General features: G+C 36.4%; 1 protein-coding gene across 2 annotated transcripts in view; it reads right to left on the bottom strand.

Annotated features, from left to right (window-relative positions):
* Positions 1-23,291, bottom strand: part of WDR70 (WD repeat domain 70) — a 127,006-nt gene that overhangs the window by 2,941 nt on the left and 100,774 nt on the right. For both annotated transcript variants that reach the window (XM_021551628.4, XM_021551634.4), the window contains 4 exons: positions 9,584-9,684; positions 8,132-8,211; positions 5,326-5,442; positions 4,838-5,000 (listed from right to left, as the gene is read on the bottom strand). In XM_021551628.4, the coding sequence (XP_021407303.3) occupies positions 4,838-5,000; positions 5,326-5,442; positions 8,132-8,211; positions 9,584-9,684 (461 nt within the window). The remainder of the gene's footprint in view (positions 1-4,837; positions 5,001-5,325; positions 5,443-8,131; positions 8,212-9,583; positions 9,685-23,291) is intronic.

The raw sequence follows: 23,291 nt of genomic DNA, 5'->3' as shown, positions 1-23,291 counted from the left end.
GAAAGTACAACCTGGCAGTAGCCTGGCATGGATGCATATGGATTTGACTGTGATAAACCACACACTCCAAAAGGGAAGAACACAAAGGAGGCAAGGACACCCTCAGATAAAAGCAGCAGAGGCATTACATGAACACAGAAGAACAGAGTTAAGAGAGCAAAGCTTAGATGGAACTGAAACAGAAAAGAAATGTGAGAGGCAAGAACAAAGGATTTCTACAAATACACTGTCAGCCAAAGGAATGTGAAGGAAAATGTGCTTTATTGAGCAAGTGAACCACTAACAAAACATATGGAAAAGGTCAAGATACTTGGTGCTTTTTTAGGCTCCACCTTCCCTGAAGATGTCTGTCCTCAGGCCTGCAAGCACATCTACACTATAGCAGAGACTTTGGTAGGGACTAAATTATTTCCAACAGGAATAGGAAGACAGAGTTTATAGCTCATTGGACATGTAAAAATCCGTATCACATGCGTGGATCCAGAGGTACTGTGGGAACTGACCTATGTCATTGCAAGGGCACTCTGTCATCACTGAGGTGATACGGTGACTGGGAGAGGGTCGCAATGGCTAGAAAAAGTAATCATCATCTTTGTGAGGGATAAAAGGAGGATTTGGAGAATTTCAAAACCTCAGTTCTTAGGAAAGCTATGTAATGAATCTCAGTGGATTCTTTACATAGCTGTCCTGCAAATTGAGGTTGCGCATTTCCAGATATATGAAGGACATGAAGGTGGTAAGGAACAGCCAGCACAGACTTAGCAAAGGCACATTGTGTCCAGCAACCAAATTGCTAGAACAGCCTGCCCAGACAGGTGTGGGAGTTTTCATCCTTGAGGATATTTAACCTTGGTTGAACAAACCCCTAAACAACCCAAATCTAACTGAATCTGAGCAGTGAACACACTTTAAGCAGGAGCCTGGACTAGATGACTTCAGGCATTCCCTCCCTATCTAAGTTGTTCTATGATCCTGTGTTTGCACATGACTGTCAGCTGAAACCAGTATCTCATACACTGAAAAATGCATTCCTATTGTGGGTTATGGTAACAGGCTGCAAACAAAAATGGGAAAACAAACTAGCATGATTTATTTATACTATGTGCTCCTCTTTACTTCAGTGGTTTTCAAGATATTCAGATATGCAGACCTCTAGAAAATTTCCAGGGGCCACAAAGACTGCTTTAGCGTCACCATAATCCCTCTGGTTATGGGTTGTTTTTCTTAATTGCTTTTCAGAGATCCAGTAAAAGTAGCTCATTGACATGTGAGGATCATAGACTAGCAGATAAATAATACTGCAGCAGCCCAACCAGCTGGATATGACAACTACATATCACAACATGTGACTCATGTCAAAGTAACTTCTAAAATTTGTGTTTATATTGCACTGAAACAAAGAAAAAAGATTTTCAAGCATGCTTGGAAACCAGAATAATGTCATAAAGGTCACTTCCAGATGGAAAAGTTAAGGTTTTCAGCATCAGGCGCCTTTTTTGTTCTTTATCCCATCAACCAGCTTGACTATTTTCTAAATCGCAGGGGCTTCCCTAAGTTTTGTAAATTAGAAATTTACAAAATAATATTTAGGATAAATGTAAAAATGCATGCCAACAAGACTGCTATTACAGGACATTCTGCTCAGTCCTGATTTTTCATCTAACCACATTTGAGCCATTATATGACTAATACTTCACAGACTGGCACTGCCCTTGAGAAAAAGTCCAGTGAACACAATACAGCTACAGACTCTTGCTTCAAGTCATTCCCTTTTGACAGTGACAAGCAGCAATGAAAAAGACCACAAAATAGGGGTAACAAAAAGTTATTTTCAGTAACTCCAGTTTACCTCATTGAGGAGGGAAATTTCACCCTTGCTTTCTCTCTGGTACAGAAGAAAGCTGCATCTGATTAGGCACTCAGCTACAATGCTTAGTTATTCTTGCTGATCCTTCAGAGGGACATCTGAAGTCATTATAGTATATCTGTACAGCTGTGTTAAAACAAACAGCTCACAAAGAATGTAATTTTCAAACAGTTACAACTGATGCCTCAAGTTCCTTTCCTGTAGTTCTTTACTTGAAATCTTCAATCTGTCCTTCCTTTCCTTTCACTCCGCTGGAATGGCTCTTGCCAAGGACATTAACAAGCCTTTTCCTGAGAAATCTCAAGATCTTTTCCTTATCCTCATCCATTATAACTTTTCTGTTGTGTCGATGACATCTTATTTGACACTTTATTCACACTGGGCTTCTGTGACATGTCATCTCCTGATCAACATGTACTTCTTATCACCCCCAGTATCCTTTTCAGCAGCATCTGTTTTTCACCCATTCTTCTGCCTTTTGTGTACTTCCCTCTCGTTTTTGGCTCAAATGTCAGGGGGAACAGAAAGATCAAGCTAATGATAACAAGTTTAAATTTTTTTCAAGTGATAAATAATACAAACGAATATTCAGCTCCAAGAGTAAATCATCATGTTTAACACCAAAAAAGATATATTTTTACACTGAGTGCATAAACTAGAAACAGAAGTAATGTGTTTTTTAGAAAATTTACTAAAGTGAAAATCATAGAATCATAGAATGGTTTGGGTTGGAAGGGACCTTAAAGGTCATCCAGTTCCAAATACCCTGCCATGGGCAGGGACACCTTTCACCAGACCAGGCTCAGAGCCCAATCCAGCTGGGCCTTGAACACTGTCAGGGATGATGCATTCACAACTTCTCTGGGCAACTTGTTCTGTGCCTCACCTCACTCCGAGTAAAGAATTTCTTCATAACATCTAATCTAAATCTCTCTTCTTTTAGTTTAAAACCATTTCCCCTTGTCCAGTCACTACCCCTGCTATGCAAAGTCACTCTCCCTCATATACAATTAAAAAAACATTAAATCTGTTAACTGATTGAGAAAGATGTAGCCACTATGGATCAAGAACAGACAAATTAATCCAATAATCATATTCCAAGTTATGAAAACTGATTAACCAGAAAAGAGCATTTCTTAATCTTCTCAGTCTAAAATTATTTAATAAATATCACTTTAGAAAATGAACTAACTGTAGTTTCCTTACATATTTTCTGAAGAAGGAGAGTGAAAATTTTATGTACATAGACAGCACAGGACCAAATGCCTTGTCAAACAGAAGATATATCAAGTGGATAGTTTTATACCCTGTTTAAGTAAAAATTTGCTACAAGAAATGTGGAAAAACTGGTAGCAGAAGAATAAAGTAGTAAAAGAATAAACACTATTTTAAAAAATGAAATATACTGGATGGATGGGTTTTGGGTCTTAAGACAGCATATGATTTAAAAAATGTACCAGAATATCACCTTTCCTAAATCTATAGTCTAACTTATGCTACAGCTAAAGCATCTGTCCAGTATACAAACCAGTATTGTAGGATAATTTGGATCAATTACTTACAATTTGCATATTTTATTAAATATAAGTCTGTATGTAAATCTGTAAAATGCATTTTATGTACAGGTCAAATATCCATGCTTTGTAAATAGGACATAATTATAACAGCATATATTATTGTATTATATATATTATAATAGTACAGCTTTATGTGGTTGTTAATAGAGTCCTGAATTTCTGAAAACTAAGAACACAACACACTCAAGTTTCTGCATTTCATTGTCTAAGATATTATTAATACAATTATTAGTGCTTATTATTATTATGTTGTTGTTATTGTTGTTGTTGTTATGGTTAATAATATTCTTCTTGCTTGGGAGTTTTTTAATGCTCTTTGCAGAGAGTATATCTGAAATTGAAGCTTTTAAAGGAAGAATAATGGCTTGAGGCTCTCATCCTCACCAGGATGAGATTTATCAGCTGACAAAGCCATCAAGGCATCATGCTGCTGGCTGCAGTCCAATTCCCCCACATACACATCACCGTCTGGTGTGTAAGTTAATAGCAGTCTGGATGTGCATCCTGCCCACTTCTCAGCCAGTTCTCCTCTTCCCCTGCAGCCACATCTTTAACAAGGAACTGTAATGAGAGCTGGCCACCTGACACAGTAAGCCTCCTCTAACACAGCTTTGTTTTAAAACTTTCATGTCTACTACACTGCAGGTGTTGGGGATGAAACTTAATATACAATCAATGAAGTTAGTAAGCCAAAAATATGCTGAAGTCAGAAAAGAAATGTCATCATCTGAAAGCTGTGATTCTGCGGGGTTACCAAGGTTTTACCACAAAAATCTTGATAAGGCTCTTTAAGTTATGTAACACCTGGAAACATATTCCTTTATGTTGAAATTCTGGTAGGAGATTTTATCAGCTTTTAATTTTTACCAGCTGCAATTTTTAATATTGCTGTATGTTTAAAACCAAGTTAATTCAGGCAGTTACTTGGGTCCTCATGTAGTAAAAATTCAGATAAAAATTTATGACAGTCAAGAAATCATCCTGTCGTAACACCATATAAATATTTTGAAGGTTTAATCTAAGAATCAGTTGGAACTAGAGGGTGTTCTAGAGGTTATATTGGGATATATCCCAATATATCAATGAGAAAGTACCCTATTAAAAAGTATATTGCAGTTTAAGACACTGATTTGGAGAAGATTCTAAACTCAAATCAACTTAGAAGCATTAAAATAACTTCTAGCACTGGCAGGTACATTTTAGAAGTGGAAATATGAAATTTCAAAAATTTAACCTCCTGGAAACTCCTATCTTTATAAAAGAGTATATTCTTGGTTTACATATTTGTGGCAGCGATCCAAAAAAGGCAAGTTATAGCATTAAAACCATCTATTTTAACTAAACTCCTACTGTCCTCTAGAAATATTACTTGTGTTCTTAATTATTTCCTTACTTTGCATATGCTGGAGCCACCCAGTATGGATTTTCCTCTGCTTCCTTCGCATGACGTAAAATGGCCTCTCGAGGATTGCTGTCATCTGTCTTGTCCAGGGCAATGTTCTTGACTATATATGATGACAGGGTGACCCCATGAGTCCCAACACGGCCACCACGACCTGTGGCATGAAGAGAAAAATATTTAAGAAATAGGCAGAGCCTGTACCGGTGACCTGGTACAAAGAGGTTATTTAAAATGCTATATGAAGGGTTTTACTTAGGGCTGCATTCAGGTGGGTGTTTACTGATAATGTAACTCAAAGTAAGCCATTGTAATTGCTAATTTTTTGCAGGCAAGCACTCCAATGATACATCAATGAGACACTACCCATACATCTATAGAGTAGAGTCACCCCCAAAAAATGCAAATCCAAATGAGTGTAGAACCAAAGCATGATGGCCCCTTTGGCATACAACCGTTCAAAATGATTATGCCTAGATTACCTGCTCCTGCTACTGGAGGCTCAGGTTTGTGAGACTTCATGGGGTCCAACCTATCCTTCTCCAGCTGTTTCCTCGTGCTTCGTTGTCGTGGTTCACGGAACATTGGAAGCGCATGGGCTGAAGGGTCACAGTTTAGACAAAATTAAGTGTTAGAAATTCTATTTTCATTGTAGCATTTGAAATACAAATTGGATTCTTTCTTGCAATGGAAAAGGTGTCAGGTGTAGCCTCCCATATTCAAACAGTGGTTTACTGAGTTGTACTTTCAGGCATTTCTTTCTGCTGAATTTTTTGCAGATGAAAACAGTCAAATATCTGGGTTCCTTCAGGCAGGAGCCTTTAATCTGAAATACTGTTTACACAGTTTATGCATATTTCATTCATACCTCTGTCAACTTTAGTATTGTGACCAATCAGTTACTCTTTTCTGAACTTCCTATGTTTCTTCAGCTTTCTCATATTCTAAGAGCATGACAAGGCACTTTATACATTTTGGATATGACAAAGAGTGGAGCAGAAACCCCTCAATAATTCCAAATGTGATTTTAGGCATGTGAAGTCACAATCATGTTCTTTCTTAAATAATCAGATTAATCACCACTGGAAAAATATCGTAACTGTGAAAGTCTGGCTAAATTGTCAGGATTTAGAACTTCTATGTCCTCATAAAACTGCTATCTTCAGTCGCAGTAATAGCTTTGATCCACTCAGCAACAGAGAAACACCATGTTCATAGACATGGCTTTCTTGCAGAGAGGCTTACATCTCACATTCAGGTGTGATACTGCTGCTGTTTCCCAAAACCTTGGAAATTGTGCAGGGGTCAAATGATCCAATAAAGACAAGAAATAACCAAACAAATCTTAAATTTAGGATCATCTCTATACCGAATAACAAAAAAAAAAAAAAACCAAAACAAAACAAAAAAAAAAACAACACCCAAACATCAGGGAGCATTCAGGCACTTAGCAGTTAGAGTTTTCAGCTTGTGTAAGCCTGTTCAATTCAATTTATTAGGTTGAATGAAGTCACAGCCTAGTGACACACAGCAGATCTTTGGAAACAAATGTTTAAGTTTTATTTTTGCAGATTTCATTAAGTATGAAATGCCAGGGACAATTATCTGGCAGGCATTAAGCTTGATCAGTTTCCACAGAGCATCTGAGGTGACTAATGCACAGATCCAAGCTTTTGCCATTTGTGGAGTCAAGGCTGTCTAAGGGAAAACCATGCTGTGTATTCCTGTGTTTTAAAAGTGACACTTAATCCCTTAAAACAACATTCCTGCATTTTAAGTAGCCATTACAGGCAATTCTGATATTAAAGAGCAAGAAGAAATCTGATAGGAAAAAAAAAAACTAAAAGAAAAAAGAGGGGGAAAAAGGAGAAGATAAAAGGGGTCAGTTCACTTTGCAAAAGCACTTCAGAGATCTTTGGATCTTCCTAATTCTATCTGTAAACTTAAAGACATCTAACTACTGAAAATTTCCAAAATATGAAAAAAAAAATTTAATTTTCTGAGCAAATCCTTACAATGTTTTTCTGCATTGATGTATATGGAAAGCATCTTTATTTAGTTTCAAAATTATGTGGAAGAAACAGACAATCAGCTAGAATTCAGTGATAAAATCCCAAAAATGTGCATAACTTGGGCCTATATTGTTCAATGACATTTATAAATGCCACTGAACACACAAGTTTCACTTAATTTTAAGCAGAATTTGCTTTAAAAAATCACAGAATTTCTTTAGAATATAAACACTAATGACAGTGCACACAAAGCATTACAATAAAGGATGTTGTAAGGATGGATTAAGAGCACCCAATGAGGATTAATACCCCTGATCTTTGGCAGTTGTTACTTAAGTTTGCCCCAAAAACTGGAGCTGTACATCTGCAGCAGTAATGCAGGCTGGAGACAGCTGTGGCTAGAAAGTGCCCACGATGGGTACCTGGAACCAAAGTGGCTTGATATGGGTCTTGTTACCAAGACTTCCACACTCCCTCATTCTCAACCTCTTTTTGTTTATTATGCTGCCAAGCAACTTGTTTGTTTTATAGAGAAATGGTTTTAATATGTTTAAAACCAAGACTACTAGAAATCAGAACTGAACACCCTGGAACTGGAAGATGATGAAGAGAAGCAGGACACCACAACCATGTGACTGTTCTCATTTTATGTGAGGAAACACTATACAGGGCAATGCTAATAGGGATGGTCAAGATCTCTCAGTTAATTCCCTCATTCTATTGTAAAATCTGTCATTGGAAAAAGGCAGATCATTGAACATTTTATAGTAGCAATGATAACTATTTCTTAAATAAGTTCCCAAAAACCTCTGAGGCTAGGGATATTTAACCTATTTAAAACCCGGTATAACTTCAGTAAATTACAAATTTTGAAAAATCATTTGTTATTTGTTCAAGACCTATCTCCTATCTCTGATTTTGTAACTGGTACTGCAAAATGGCAAAACTATTCCTAAACCCATCCACATCCCACAATTAAGTTTTGGAACCTGAAGTTGTAAAAGAGCTCCAAAATTTCTGAGGCTTTCAGAAGCACCACAATCAAGAAACCAACCATTATTAACAACCTTACAGAGAATACAGATTAGATGTACCTTTCTGTTTGTGCAACACTATAAAAATTTTGTATGAAGCACCAATATATGACACTAGTGATCAATCCTAATGAAAGACTGGCTTTTAGAGGAGAAAAAATAAAGCTAAACAGTCTGCAAATAATTACAAACCTAAGAATGAGCTAAGGATTCTACTATAAAGATTGGTTTAAATTTCTTACGTGTTATAATGTAATCCTGCGTGAGAGTCTCTGCTTGTCTCTCTTTTCGTTTTGTTTTGACCACACATAATTTTGCTCCCCTAGGAGGAAACAGAGCAGTTCAGTTAGTCTGTTTATATCAAACAGAAACAGGTTTTTATTCAAGACAGTCTCAACAAAATTACACAGCACTCTAAATAGTCATGAATGTGTGTATCTTTGCCTGTTCATGCTCATGTGAAGGAGGGTAGGGAGATTACAGTGTTTCTGTTATACGGCGGTTTATATGACATACAGAAATAAGGGTGGAAGATTCATTTCACACTTCATTTGTCCACAGTACTTTAATGTGCACATTGGAAGTGCTGCTCTCCAAACTTGGGCACTCATTTGCTCCTGATATAATTCTTCCTAGGCAGCAGAGTTGGCCATTATCAACCAGAGGTGCCTGTAACACTGAGGCAGGAAAGACTGCATGAGCCTGGCTGCACAGCAAGATTGATTTAAACCAGTGGTATCTACCTCCTTATGGTGAATACCAGGAAACAAACCAGGCACAAAACTGTGCTAGGGTTCTGTGGCCCAAAAAATGATGACGAACTCCCATGTTCTCTAAACTGCCAAAATCAGAAAAATAAAACTTATTTCTGGTAATCTTGTAAACCAGATTTCATCTTAACATGGAAGTGTCCAGGTGACAGTAAGTATCCAGAAAACATTAACTCAGTTTGGTTTAGGATGCCAGCAAAACAAAGATACCACATATATAGGAAGAACACCTTATTTATTCCTGGCTGACAGGAAGGAAGAATGCCCCACTAAATGGCAAAAGAAAATTAATGAAAAAACAAGTATTTATAGGCTACTTAGGCCTGCTTCATCTTAGGCTGGCAAGTCACTGTCTGATAAATCAGTATCATCTTTCCCTTAGATGTACAGACAAAATCCTTATGTGATAAATGAGATTAAAGTAGATGAAAGGTAGGCATGTGTTTCCTTGCTTTGCACATTGTGAAATCGGGTCTTCCAGGATTACTTCATTAGCACTGAAGTTTGGTGCTTCTAAACAGGATTTTTACTTCAAGAAGAAAGTATGCATTATGAAACCTGAATACAATACAAAACCATAAATACAATAAATACCCACTCAGTAACACTTCCTCAGCAACCTCCAACAGATAGGATGAAAGGTTGCTCTTACTGCAGATTTCACGCAATTAAAAAATGGAAGCCTTTCTAAATTCAGGTAGAACAGCCAGCATATTGCAAAAGGAAAAGCCCAGTGGAAAATGTGCTATTCTTCATAAGCTAACATTTTGGGTTATTTTTTAGTCTTTCTACTGCTGCTGAATAAGTAGAACTCTGCAAAACATGCTACCAAACCAGTTTTACTCATTTCTTAGTATAATCATTAAATCACAGAATCAGGCTATATTTGAGGGAAAAAAACAACAATAAATCATTATTACATACCTCTGGCTTTTGACAGGATCATAGTACACTTTGGCTAAACCATTTCCACTACCAACCATGATCTGGTTCAACTTGGGATGCCAAAGACAACGCACAACACTCTGAAATACAGTGAGATATTGACAATTAGTTGGTCATTTACCTGGATCTTAAAATTAATATTTACACTGACAAAGACTGCACCACACTGTAGCAGAACCAAGCCTAAGTATATGAATCAGCAACTCCAGAGAAGAATACAACACCAGCATGTAGGCAGGGAAGGAAGTAAAAATTGGTGACAGTATGATAACCAGTGGTTTCTACAGACTATCTGCTGCCAGGATCTTCATGGGCACAGTGAAAATGGAAAGTTAAAGATGGATTTGAAGAAGAACAATTAAGTGCTTCAGATAAGATATAGCGATTCAGGTGCTCATGACTTTTGTACTCTTATTTTTAATTCTTAATTCTTCCACTTCATGCATCACTTTATCTGTTTTTTCCCTTCTTGTCATACACTGTTGACCTTTTCACTTGCTGACTGCAGAAACGGAAGAGATGCTGATTTTCACTCTTGCTTCTTTCTTTCCCACAACACGAAGAACTTGGTATTTGAAGCCAACGTCTCACAGTACTGTCACCCTTCTGGTCAGCACTGAAACTCATTTTCAGACATTAAGAGTATTGTTCTACATGTGACTTTAAATCTCCATGTGAGTACTGTTCTCAGTCTGACTCAGCAAGACAGCACAGAAATTCTAAGACACAAATGTCTAACTCCAGAGAGCCAATCTGCCACAAAGAACAACACATCTTATCAAAAACAGAAAAGAAAGTATCTATTTTTGACAGACAGTAATGCCTGAAATGGATATTGTCCAAGGCTGAAATTGGCTTGTGCCACTTATGTAACAAATGTATCCAGAGCTAGCAAGAAGCATTATGTTGTTAGTATTTCATGGAACAATGCTCCCTTTTCTAGTCTTCCCTTTCTTCTCCCTCCAACTTCCCAGTGCATGTTCCATACTATTTCTGGTTTAGTCCAGCCTCCATTTTTTTTTAATGCTATGAGACACATAACATTAAAAATATTGAAAAAATTCTGAAGCCCATTCAGCCATCATTAATCAGAACTTCATTTTACCACAGCATGATGCATGACACACTCCTAAGCTGTTTTTTCTGCTTTGTATTCTCTTTTAGGAAGAAAAACTGAGTGAGACAAAGTTTCTTTAATCAAACAGCCATTTTTTACAAGGTTCCCCAGCAAAGCATCCTCCCACATACACACAGCATACAACAGTATATTTTCCGTTTTACTTACAGGTACAAATAAATCTGGTTTGCTTATTACAAGACAACTACAGAACAACATTTTTAGAGATAAACTTGAAGTACACAATACAGAGTTGCTAATAAGTTGTTGGATTTAAGTAAGAGTCTTACATATTGTTATGTAATGCTCAAAATGCTAAAGTAACTCTAAACACCAGAGCTAGTAACAAATATGGAAGGTCAAAGGTGGGTGGCCTTTTCTTTTATTAATATTTATTGCATGTGGTTAGCCAGCCTTTTTAAACTCTGCAGTTAATGTGGTTCTCCACTTTCTTCTGTCATGTAAATGTATTTTATAGCATGGTAGTGGATACCAGCCAACAAAAACAAGCGTGAGACAGTGTGGCTCAGCACTGATGGGGTTTGCTGAGTTTCTAACTTGTCAAACATGCACAGCACACTTAAAACCACCATGGCACGTGCTACAGAGCAGGCAAAAGAAACTGTCATTAAATGTAACCCTATAAATCTTTCAAAACCATAAAACATTCCCAGAATATAATTTGTTAAAAACTAAACAAACTCAAGTTCTGAACATGCAAGTAATTTTATCAATCCACTGGTATATAAATCTACTTTATAAGAAATAATAAAAACAACTTCTGTGCTTTTTACATTATTTTAGAAACTGACTATACTTCAAAAATACCAAAATACTGAATCCCTGAACTATATCCTAAAAACTTTTTTCAATAATTTAATCCTAAAGAAGTCGAAATTCTAATTAACTGTACAATAAAGGGGTGATTGTAAACTAGGTCTTAATACTGGAAATGAAGGGTAAAGAGAATCTTTATCACACAAAAATAATGAACACTTAAAGAGCATTTATTCTTTGATGCATCTAACTTCTCAACTGCTTCCACTTAGAATAACTCAGGTAGACATCTTTATCCCTGGAAATGCTAAACATCAAATTCCATCTCAAAGAAGGTCCTACCTCCCAGCTCTTCAGGCAAGGAAGTATACAGACAAATAAGTGTTTTCTTGCCTCTGCCTACATGTGCACGTAGGTAGGTACTGATATACTGAAGTTTTCACAACTCTAAAATAGTTGGAAGAGAGCTCTGGAGATGACTGCTTCAACCATCTTTCTCCAAGAATGGTCATATACTAGAGACAGCTCAGGATATCACCATTTGTTTTTTAATATTTCCCAGGATGGAAACTCGACAGCCTCTTTCAGCAACCTGCTTCAATGTACAACCAGCCCTACCATTAAAAAACCTGAAAACACAACCACAAACCGCAAAAAATTTTCTTTAATTTAAAACAAGAAAAATTTATGTAGATTCTGAAAGGGAAAAAAAGTCAGGTCATGGCTTAGCAAGTGGAAAATGTCTTGTAACAAAGAAGAATGATAAAATGTAGAATGTATCACCCCATAAACATCTTCAACATTTGAAAATAAGACTTCTGTGATGGCTGAATGCTTTGGACACTATGCTTTTGGAGCATGAAGTACTGGAAGCCTGTCATAAAAAATCCTGAAAATATTTTTTCCATAGACTGATGTGGCCAGCTTTGTGATTACAAGAAAATTACAAAAGATAATTACTAGTAACAATTTAAAAGTTGTTTTGTACTTTTGCTATGCAAAAGCATTAAGTTCTTCAAATTAAATCAATCTGAAAAGCCTTTGGCAATGTCTATTGCATATACAAACACAGTAGCTTGCATTGGGAAATGCTGGGAAAACATTGTGAAAGTATTTTTGTAAAGACAGACAGGGAAAATATTAAAAATATTACACGAAAGAAAAACACTGCAAATTTACTTTCTTGATTCTCACTGTGAAAGAGGTTAGAACAGATTCAGTGAGTGTCATTGTCTGTAGACACTTCTGAGGTGGTTCCCGGATTGTCTTACCCCTATCAGTCTGTTCTCACCGCTGTATTTCCCTTTGAGTCAAGTAAACAGAGAGCTGTTGCTGCAGGTAAACAGTAAACAACACCAAATAATTTTTCTGTCAGGTTATTATCCATATATGTGAGCTCACTAGGCAACTACACATACAGCTTTTCTGGTACTGAGCAAGTCCTAGTGCTTTGACAAGAGTTAGCAGCTGTGTCTCTAAATGAGAAACTGAAGCCTCATTTTCTGTAACACAGAATGAGATACTTATTCTGACCTAGGAATACAGCCCTGTGTTCAACACACATAGGGAAGAATAACTGAGGCAGATCTGACAGCAAGCAAAAGCTAATTATCTGAACTGAAACTTTCCAGAGCACTTGGGCAACACCCTGACAGGAGTAAACAATGCAGAGAGGGCATTTTACAAGGTCAGCAAGAAAAGATTTACATGATTTGTGACACAGGAATGGAAAATTTACCCTCTAAGATGAAACCATGAAGCTGGTATGGTCATGAAAGTACAGACTGATGTCAAGGACTGGAAAAATTTTCCTGGACCTTTGCTTATAAATACGGTTTGAGACAGCAGCAGGAAAGACAAAATTCAATTCCCTGGACCACACTTCAGATAAAACCACTCAGTTTTAGAGTGTGGATAGAACTGATCCAGGATGGGAAGTACAGACTCAGAGGGGTCAGTACAGGTCAGGCAGGAAAGAAAGGTTAATAATTTCTAGTAAGAGGGACTATGAATGGTTAGAGATCACACATTGGCAGTGATTAGCTGGATTGTGAAAGGTTTTGGAGAGCATGTGCTGTGATAAAATATATAAAGAAAAAAATACATAAATGCATTAATTAATGCTACATAATACAGCAAGTATTCTTAGTTGTAACTCAGTGAATTGCAGAGTACATACAGTCTTCACATAAATGTTACACCTTAGACCTAAAAGATTTTTCTGCAGCATTTCAGAGACTGAGCAGTCACTTAACCTTACTAGTATCTTTTGAATTTACCAAAATGGTTGCTCATAATGAGGTTGCTCATTATGTAACAAAAAAACATGAACATATATAAAGAATGTCTCTTGAAAGTATTATTCACCTCTATTCTCTTTCACTCTGCTGCAAAAAAATAAGAAAATATTCAGGTTTCTGTCCATCAATGCCTTCTTGAATTCCTATACTAACATTTTACATGTCTGTGTGCTGGTCTGGTACAAAAGAATTGAATTGTTTTTTACTTGCTGCATTTCAGCTGATATCCAACAAAATCTCACTAACTTTTTATGTAAATAAGCCCCATGATTACAGTTAATCTTTTTTGTGTTAGCAAAATTTTATTTTACACACATATATGCGTGTACGCCTATGGAGGTCATAATTGGAACAAGACTGGCATGATAATGATTCCACCATTTTCCAAAAAATTCCAAGAACTTCCACATTTTGAACATAAATAGGAATCACTATACACTTCCAGAGCACTTAGGTCAACTGGATTATATTCTCTCCTTGGTACTGCAAAATGAAAAGTAAATTAGAGGGGCCATATTTTACAGTGAAGTTTTAACTTCTTTTCCCTCCTTCAGGAGGTCTTAGTGCTTCTCAGTCAGGCATTGTCTTCTTTCTCCCTAATGACAGTTAAGTTTTAAGGTTAAGTACTATGCAGTTATCTTTGAAAATGAACATTTCACGTGGAGTGCATTTTCAGATAATGCATATATCAGTTTTTCAAGTTCAATACTAAATATTTCTCCTGCCATGCAGGGAAGAGGAAAGAAATACATGCTTCCCTATCAGTTATGCACTCTGGGAATAAACATTTTCCATTTTTCTTTCTTTTCACTTCAGGTACACACTTTCAATCTTCTCTGATTGTTCTTGACTTTCAATTGGCTTACACATTTGCTCCAAAACACCAGATATGATAATCAGTAAAGAGCAGCTATCAGTCTTTTAGGCAAAGTTCACTGAATTACTGTCTTCTCCCATTGTTATTAGTGCAAACTATTTAAATGAAAACACTGACAACAATTCTGCTTTGCAGACTGCAATCTATCTACTTCCATCCCTACATGAAAATACCCTGAGAAGCTGGAAATCTCTACCGAATGATTCTGACATACAGCTAATATTCATATTTACCCTGGGCTGAATGTGCAGCCAGCATTCCACCTGGGAAACTCACCAGTCCAGGTTCCTGATGTCAGTTTGTAGGGGTGCCTTGGGACTGTCTGGGCAGCACAAGTTTGAGGTGGGGAAAACTTTGGTCTCGGGTGTCAACAGGGAAAACCAAGTGGTCTTCCAAATAGTCACTAGGAAAACATACTGCTAATTTCAGATAAATACTGAAAATTGAAAGGAACCATGCTAATCCCAGGTTTTCACACATCTCTAACCTATGAAGCAACACTTCATGAACATTTGATGTTTCTTTAAAAGTGTTATTCTTTAGATGAAGTTCAGTAACTCCATGGTGAAGTCGCTGATGTTTTGACAGTTGTTGGGAAATCAGGTGCAAGTAAGAGAGCGTAGGCTTTGCTCTCAGCAAGCACAAGTCTTTCACAGAGTGGCAGGATTTTCTCCTGTGAATTGCCTACAGTCAAAAATTCTTGTATCAACAGAAGCGAATGCAAAAGTAACTCATTATCTCCTACTTTGCTATTGGCAAGGTCAGAAAATGAGAGATTAAATGTTCCAGTGCTTTAGTAGAAGACAATAAACACCCACGGAGGGTAGTAAAGACTTTAGGTGGGACTTATTTAATCAAACTTAACATGTCTACAGTTTTAATCTTTGGAGATCTATTCTTTAAATATCTACAAATGTCTCCCTTTAAAGTTAACAGAGAGAAATAAGCATTTTACAGTGGACTTCAGCTAACATGTTTGAGAGATCTATTTTTTAGGATGGGATAAAATCACAGTCTGAATATGTTTATTTTTCTCTGTTGATTAGAAAAGGAGCCTAGGGTGACTGGATCAGCTGTAGACATCTATATTTGGTCAGGTGAATCCCCACAGCCTACAGAGGCCAAAATAGCTATAAAAGAAAAATAGAAAACTAATGAGGATCTATATTACAGCATGTTGTGCTACTTTGATGAAACTCCACAGTTCAAGATAAAGAATCCTGGTACCGTATTGAATACTCATAGTGCAGAAAGAATACACCAGACACAAACTTCTAAAATTGTCCAACAAATCTTGAAAACCTTAGCTTCAAAGATCAGGTGTAGCTCTGGAGATAAGTAAAAACAGAACAGGGGTTAAACTGAAAAAACTCTGTATTTGCCCTTATTGCTTACCCTTTTCCTAACCTATAATCTAATAAATAATTCCTCAGAATCTGTTCTGAAGTTATACAATAAAAAAGTGCAAGCAAGAACTGCTGACCTAAGAAAATATTTTCAGTCAGGAGAAGAAAAACTTAAACAAACCTCTCTCTCCCATGTGAAAGCTTTGCTTCAGTGGCTGTGATGGTATGTGATGGGCCGTTTGAACGGCACTGCTTGGATTTGCTGCATTTGGCTGTCCAGGCAGTCAGACAAGGGACATGTCAGCAGGGAAGATAGCAAACATGTAACATGACATTCTGACTGTGGTCGTGGATTCTGTAAGGACAGGTGACCCCAGCAGTTGCTAAGTAGGGCTTTTCTGACTGAACTGAGTATTTATCTTAAATGGAGTCACTACAAATTCCAGTCTTTCTGAAAAAACCTTTGTCTGTCAAAATCAGTGCAAGTATGCATGCAGTTAGTTTATTTAGCACATCTAGTCTGTCCTTTCTCCTATAAATCTGTCTGTCCTACATACTTATACTGAAGAACCGCTCGCATTATCTTTTGCACTTGCAGCACAGGAGCTCAAAACTCAATAAATAATACTACTTAGGAAGCTTAAAATAAATTCCCTTCCAAATTAACATCATCTGTTACCTAAGATTGCATTACATTTGTATTTGAGAGGGGTAAGCAATTTCAAACTTGGACTGGTTAAAGAACTGAAATCTCAGTGTAGCCTTTCAGCTTTCTTTTCCATAGTTCTAGGACTTGTACATTAAGTCCTTCTGATTTTAAAATTATGTCTCCCCATAACAGAAGGGAAATGTACAAAGTTACACCTCTATTTATTTAATACAGTTTTGATATATTTGAATAAAACATCAAATGTTTAGATGTCATCTGCTGAAGACAGCTTCCCACTACCACAAGATTGTTCCCCATTCCTGTTTGGTTACTACTGGTTTTAAACAACTTCTGTGATTAGGAAAGATATTAAAGCAGGGGCTCTCAAGCTTTTCCATTTTACCATAAAGGTGTGGAACTATTTAGAAACTTCAAATATTTAGACTCCTGTTCAGTGGATACGAATCTAGGCTTAGTACAAACTTTCACAGACATGTTTTATGTGACTCACCTTTTTCATGAACCAAAAAAAAACCTCTGCCATGTTTTATTTTATTTTATATATCCCTTCAAGAATGCATACACTACTTAAGAAGAGAGGAAAATTAATCAAAATATACTAAAAATCTCATGATGAGGAAAGATCCATATGCGTTCTAACTTAGAGGCAGTCTCAAAGATCTCAATGCTTTAAAAGAAAACACTTCTCACACATACTCCATAAAGTTTAGAAACAGGCCCTAAGGACTTTGAAGCAAGTGTTCCAATACATTTTCACCCAAGTTAATAAATTCTCTCCAGCTCTAACCAATTAGAATTTAAAGGAAAAATTAAAAAAAATTCAGAAACTTGAAATTCTAATCCGTAGGTAACGGCAATCTTATCTGCAGAAGTACCATAATTTCTATACAATAATCAAAGATCATTGCTAATGATGTCAATTCCTACTGCACACTCTGTAATCTCTTTCCACTGGTGTCTTAGAGCAAAGTGGTGATACAACCACCATCTACCTGGCTTGCCATGCTGCTCCACCTGGAAACAGCTGGTCAGCCTCCTGGAAGCACCACAAGAGGGGATAAAACTGTGTAACTCTTATAAAACCTATAAAACCCTGAGTTTTAAAGAATAATTAAAAAGTTAAATAACAGATTTAGAAATATGCCATTTTCAAATGTCTGCCAAGCTGAATAACAAATGCTTTCATCTTGTTTCTTCTTCTGAGAAAAAATACGGTAAACACATGTTCATACTATGTATGCTCTGATTTATAAAAAAGCTGCTCACGTAATAGAAATGTACTAGTATTATATTTTAAAATCTACTGTAAACCCCAATTGCAAAAATCTTCACGTTCATGCTTCCCCTGGAGCTCTTCCAAGGAAAAGAGCCAACTACAATAAATAAGGTGGGATGTTAGGGAGTATCTACAATGTAGTGACCTGCTATCATCAGATTTAAAATACTCATGAGAATACAGTAGTGGAAGAAAGAATATTAATGTTTTTCCCTTGTGAAACATGACTTAGAAAATGTGTGGAAATATTCAATAGAAAATGGACCAGAAATGAATAAAACTCACAATTTTCCATGTAGAAATCAAAAATACCCTAAAAATATATTCTGAGGCCATTATTTTAAAGAAGGATTTCAATACAGAAAACATGGATAACAGTGCTGTACCACTCAGCTTTCAAGGTACAGCTATAAAGTATCTTTTTACAAGAGCATGAAGCCACTGAACAATATTTTCCTTTTCTGAGGAACCAAAAAGTAACTTAATCAAGGTGGCAACCTGTTTCCCTTGTAAGTGCAACTGCCAGGCATTTTCAAACACCTAGTCTGTTAAAATTACAGCCACACTTTTGTCTCTCCATATATCATAAACTAAGGGAGACAACCTTCATGTGCACTCCCACTCCCTGTTACAGGGACAAAACCCTCACAGTTTATTACCCTGCATACCTCAAACCTCTAGTGACATCTCCCCAGAACAAAATGCATACTGCTTCAGGACACACAAAGGGAAGGATCACGTTGTCCTTATATTTATGGAAGCAAAAAATAAAAATTGACAGGTCACCGCATTATAAAAGAAAACACATTCCCTGTGATTCACCTCTTATACTACGGGGTGATTTTGTTCACTTGAAAAAAAAAATCATAAATTTACTGGGCCTTAAATATTGTATTAACTTGCCTAGTGTGTAAAATATGGATTTTCCTTAAAAATAAACCAAATGGTTTAAAACAAACAAACAAACAAAAAACCCCAAAAAACACAACAACAACAACAACAACAAAAATCAGAAGTTGCATGATGATCTCTTCCAGAAGTTTAAAGAATTTAAGAAAAGCTTTAAATCTCAGTGAAATGAGCCACAGTGGAAAAGCCCTTTACTATATTACTGCATTACTGCACCTTATAAATAGTAAATTATATTGCTTAAGGTCAAGGAAAGAAATACTGCAATTTTATATCAACCAAGCATAAAGGATACTGGAAGGTTCATATTCCTTACTCCTTCTTTCCTTTTCATTCTTTCATCTAAAAAGAAGCTTTATTTATAGCTTGTCTCAGAAGACCTTCCTGAAACATCCCTTAGGAGTTATTTTCAGAAGTATTTAATAATTTAACTTTTGCTTACATTTGAGAAACTAAGAAAATATTGAAGAATCCTCCTAACAGAAATAGGTTTCCCAAAACAACCATAAATATATAGTTTTGGATTGTTGCTTATTTACAAAATTCTGTGGAATAATTAAAAAAACTTACACATCTCATTTTGTAATGTAAACAAACTCATAATCTTGGCTCATTTTTAAATTAAATTATTGCTTCAATTTTCATTAAAAATCAGCAATTCCTTTAACTATACAACTTCCCTTTTTTTTTTTCCCTCCCCCCCTTTCTCAGTGTCCATTCTTGCTTGGCAGTAATGGAGTGTAATACTTGTCCCTTCCATATGGGGAAAATGAGGACTCTACTGTTGCCAAGATCAATCTTGTCTGTAATAAGAATAACTACCAGGAGATCCTTTGGAAGTAGCCAAATGAATGACAGACATGAGAGTGATTCAAGTGCCTATCCAAAGCTACTTTAAACTAAACTGACACTGGGGGGAATCTTGTGTACCCATTTCTTTTTTCCATACTCTAGGTATTTGTAACTGGTTCCCATGAAGATCTCATGCTTGCATAACCAAAGCAAGAATTAAGAATAAATCCTCCCTGGCATTCATCTGATAGTGAAATCTCCTTTCCCTTCCAGACTGCATATCCCAAAGATTAAACCTCATTCCAAAGCAGCTACAGGTCTTCCAGACTCTCACACTACCTGACAAATAAAAAGGGAAACAGCCTCTGAGTTTAAGGACATAAACTCTGTATGCCCATATTCTGGCAGTATTGTTTCCTGACATCTGTTTACGTCTCCTTATCCACGTAAACAGAGCAATGAAAGGTTCTGTGTGTCAATTATAGGCCTTGCATCTTAAATAAGCCTCTAATGCTCAAATTGAGAAAGTCCAATAAACTTCTTTTATTGTGAACATTTTATGAGAGAGTGGAAGAACCTTTCATAAATAATACTATCGAGATAGAAGAGAAAGAGACAGAAAAACTATGAAAAGGTTGCACATTCATAACAGGATATTTTAAAGTTCCATTAAAAAGAGGGAATTCTGTACAGTTTAGTAAACATGACCCTTGCCACAGTACAAAGCCCTCAGAATCTCTGATTTTACCTTTACACACCAAGCCAGAACAAGGCTGGGGCACTGCACATAGAGCGTCAGCTTTCTTAGAGTGGCAGAGGCAGGAGCTCCAGCCCTGATGTAATTTTGATGCAACCTGCAGGAAGTAAAGGACCCTGCCATAACCTGCAGCACGGGTGATTTCTCTCCTTGATAAATTCAAGGAAAAAAAATTCACTGAGGCTATTACTTGCAAAATTCCTCTATCTGCATCAAGATATCTCAAAACTAGCAGTCACTGGAAGCAGATAGGATGGTCATAGAAGAATCAACAGTTTTGTCTTTGTCCTGTTCACACCTCCTCCAGCTACTGGCCAGAGACAGAGCCTGTGGTCTCCAGGTGTTTTGACATTAGTTTTCTTCAAAAAGCATTGCTATTCATCTGAGAAGCTTGAATTCTACAAAAGTCCCAATACCTACATGGTGGGATGGCAATCAGGATGGCATTCGGGAGTGGACACAACAACACAGCTGTTTAAGCACATATTGTGGCTGAGAAACAAACAAACAAACAAACAAAAACCCAAAACACTAATACAAGAGCAAAAAAGCAAATTAATATTCTGTAACCAGCCACAACAGCAGAAACTAATCAGACTGTTAGTCCATTAGTAAAACCACAAAGTTTCACTCCAGCAGCTCTGAAACAGTAATGGATTTTCCCAGGAAAACTTGAAAGAAAAGGTGAAAAAAGGTTTGTGTGGTATGATGGAAAGGAATGCCAGACACAGCTTTGGTCAAACATTCCCATTAAATATTTTCTCATTACCCACTAAGTTCACTCACAGGCCAATTTCACTGGCTATTTACCAAGGAGGTTTAAGATAATGTTTACTGCTCTTTACTGCTTTTCAGTCTTGTAGGCTTGCTGGCATTTCCCTTCAAAAAATCCTTGTGAAATTAAAAAAGTAACACATGAATAGTTTATACTTTTTCTTATACTGAGAAAATCTCTGTAGATTTTCTGTTATTCGGATCATATATATTCTACCACTAAACTGCTATACAATTGCCTTCGGAAAGTTACTAAAGATTTCTTTTTTCTTTAGCAATATGGACTCACTGAAATAATTTCATTAGAAATGAGAGTAAATCAGACTCTTTGCAGAGACAGACAGTGGTGCATTTGTGCTTTTATTATACATATAGCATAGCATAACTTCAACTCTGCAATGTCTAAAAAAACCCAAAAGAGTAAAATTACATATTTCAGCCCTAGGTAACATGGAAAATGTAAAGAAGTATAACACTTAGCTGCAGAAAACAAATTGAAATCTTGGATAACATTATGTGTTAATCTTTAATTACCCTAAATGCTAACTGCTATTTTTGAGAGTATAAGGCAAAAATGGAAACTAGCAAAGCAGCTTGTAGAAAGAAATTACCGCACTGCTGAAAAAAATGCTTTGACAAACTACACACAAGATATTAATCTCCCAGTTTACAGACCAATGATCTTTCCAACAAACAGCATTTACTGCTTACAAAACATAAAAGCCAGCTTCTTGAACATTCATTTGCTTTTGGCATGCCTTTATGCGTTTATATTTCATCAAGCATAGTAATTTGAAAAGAACAAGTAAAGAACACTAATGAAAAAGCCAAAATATATAAACATCAGAAAGACCTTGAAAAAATATACTGCTTTTATTTTGTAAGACCACTTACAGGAATGTTTAGATTCAGATGATATGCTAAGCTGTGTTTTCCTTAGATGTGTAAAGTTGTAAGCTAGACAGACTTGTTGTACAGGTATTGGTGGTGCTGACTCACTGAAAATTATGTCATAAGATCAGTATTTGTCTAAATTCTTTACCTATTAGTTCCATTATTTTTATTTCCACTATATGCAAAGCAGTCTTAAATTTTCTAACTACAAATGAAGAAAACCTGCAGCACTAAAATGCTGTAGACCAAAGTGATTTACTACAGTCTTAAAAAGTACCATATAAATATCAGCACCTATACAAATTTATAGTATAAAATTATGAACCTGCTTAGACTTGTAGATATACTTAAAATTTTACCATATTGGTGGCCCCAATGAAGTTGTTTATTGACAGTATCTTACTGTTGGGTCTCCATTTCATGTCTCCTTTGCATTTTTGAAACAAAGATCAGAAATTTAGCTCTTAACACTAAGAGAAACTGAGAGCAAAGGGATCTTTTGTGGACTCCCCTGTAGCACAATCTATCTTGGGAGGTAAACAGACCCTTCATTTCCAAGACTTAGAAGACAAAGTTGCCAAATGAAAACGAAAATTTATTTGTATGCAATAAAAGACTGGCAAGCAGTATTTCTCACTATTTAAGTGGTTTTGCAGATACAGGATCTACCACTGACAAGCTCCTCCCTCTTGCAGCCTTAGAGCTTAAGTGATGTTTCTGCACACTGTTACTGACATGACCACTATGAAAAGGAGATACCATCATGAGCACCTCCAAACACTCAGGTCTAAGGAATTCAAATTCATTGTGAATGGAATTATGAAACTATTTTGTTTCTGGTACCCACATACAGGAGAGCTCCTACAAAAATCTACTTCTTGCACTTTATCTTATGTAGTTGTTTTCCTTTCCTCTGTCATGAAGTTTCAGAGGAGATGCTGAGGCATTCATGTTTTCTTTCAGAAAAAGGTTATACTTGGTTATTATAAGGCTTGTATCAGAAAATAAAAATCCCCAAGAAATTCGCATGAGTTTAGATTGGTTTGTAGTTTTGTATGTTCCACAGGAGAAAAATATAAAAGCCAATTTCTGCTGTATTTGGAGAAATTATTTATTAGTAAGTAAAACCTCCAAAGTCACATAAAATCCCTTTCTATTCAGATTATATGTTTAAGATGAAAACAGGTGTTCTTCTGTG

The sequence above is a fragment of the Lonchura striata genome, chromosome Z, assembly GCF_050655825.1.
Source record: "Lonchura striata isolate lonStrDom1 chromosome Z, ASM5065582v1, whole genome shotgun sequence".
Classification (NCBI taxonomy): domain Eukaryota; kingdom Metazoa; phylum Chordata; class Aves; order Passeriformes; family Estrildidae; genus Lonchura; species Lonchura striata.
Note: the sequence above shows the minus strand (reverse complement) of the source record. Positions and strands in the feature narration are given on the sequence as shown.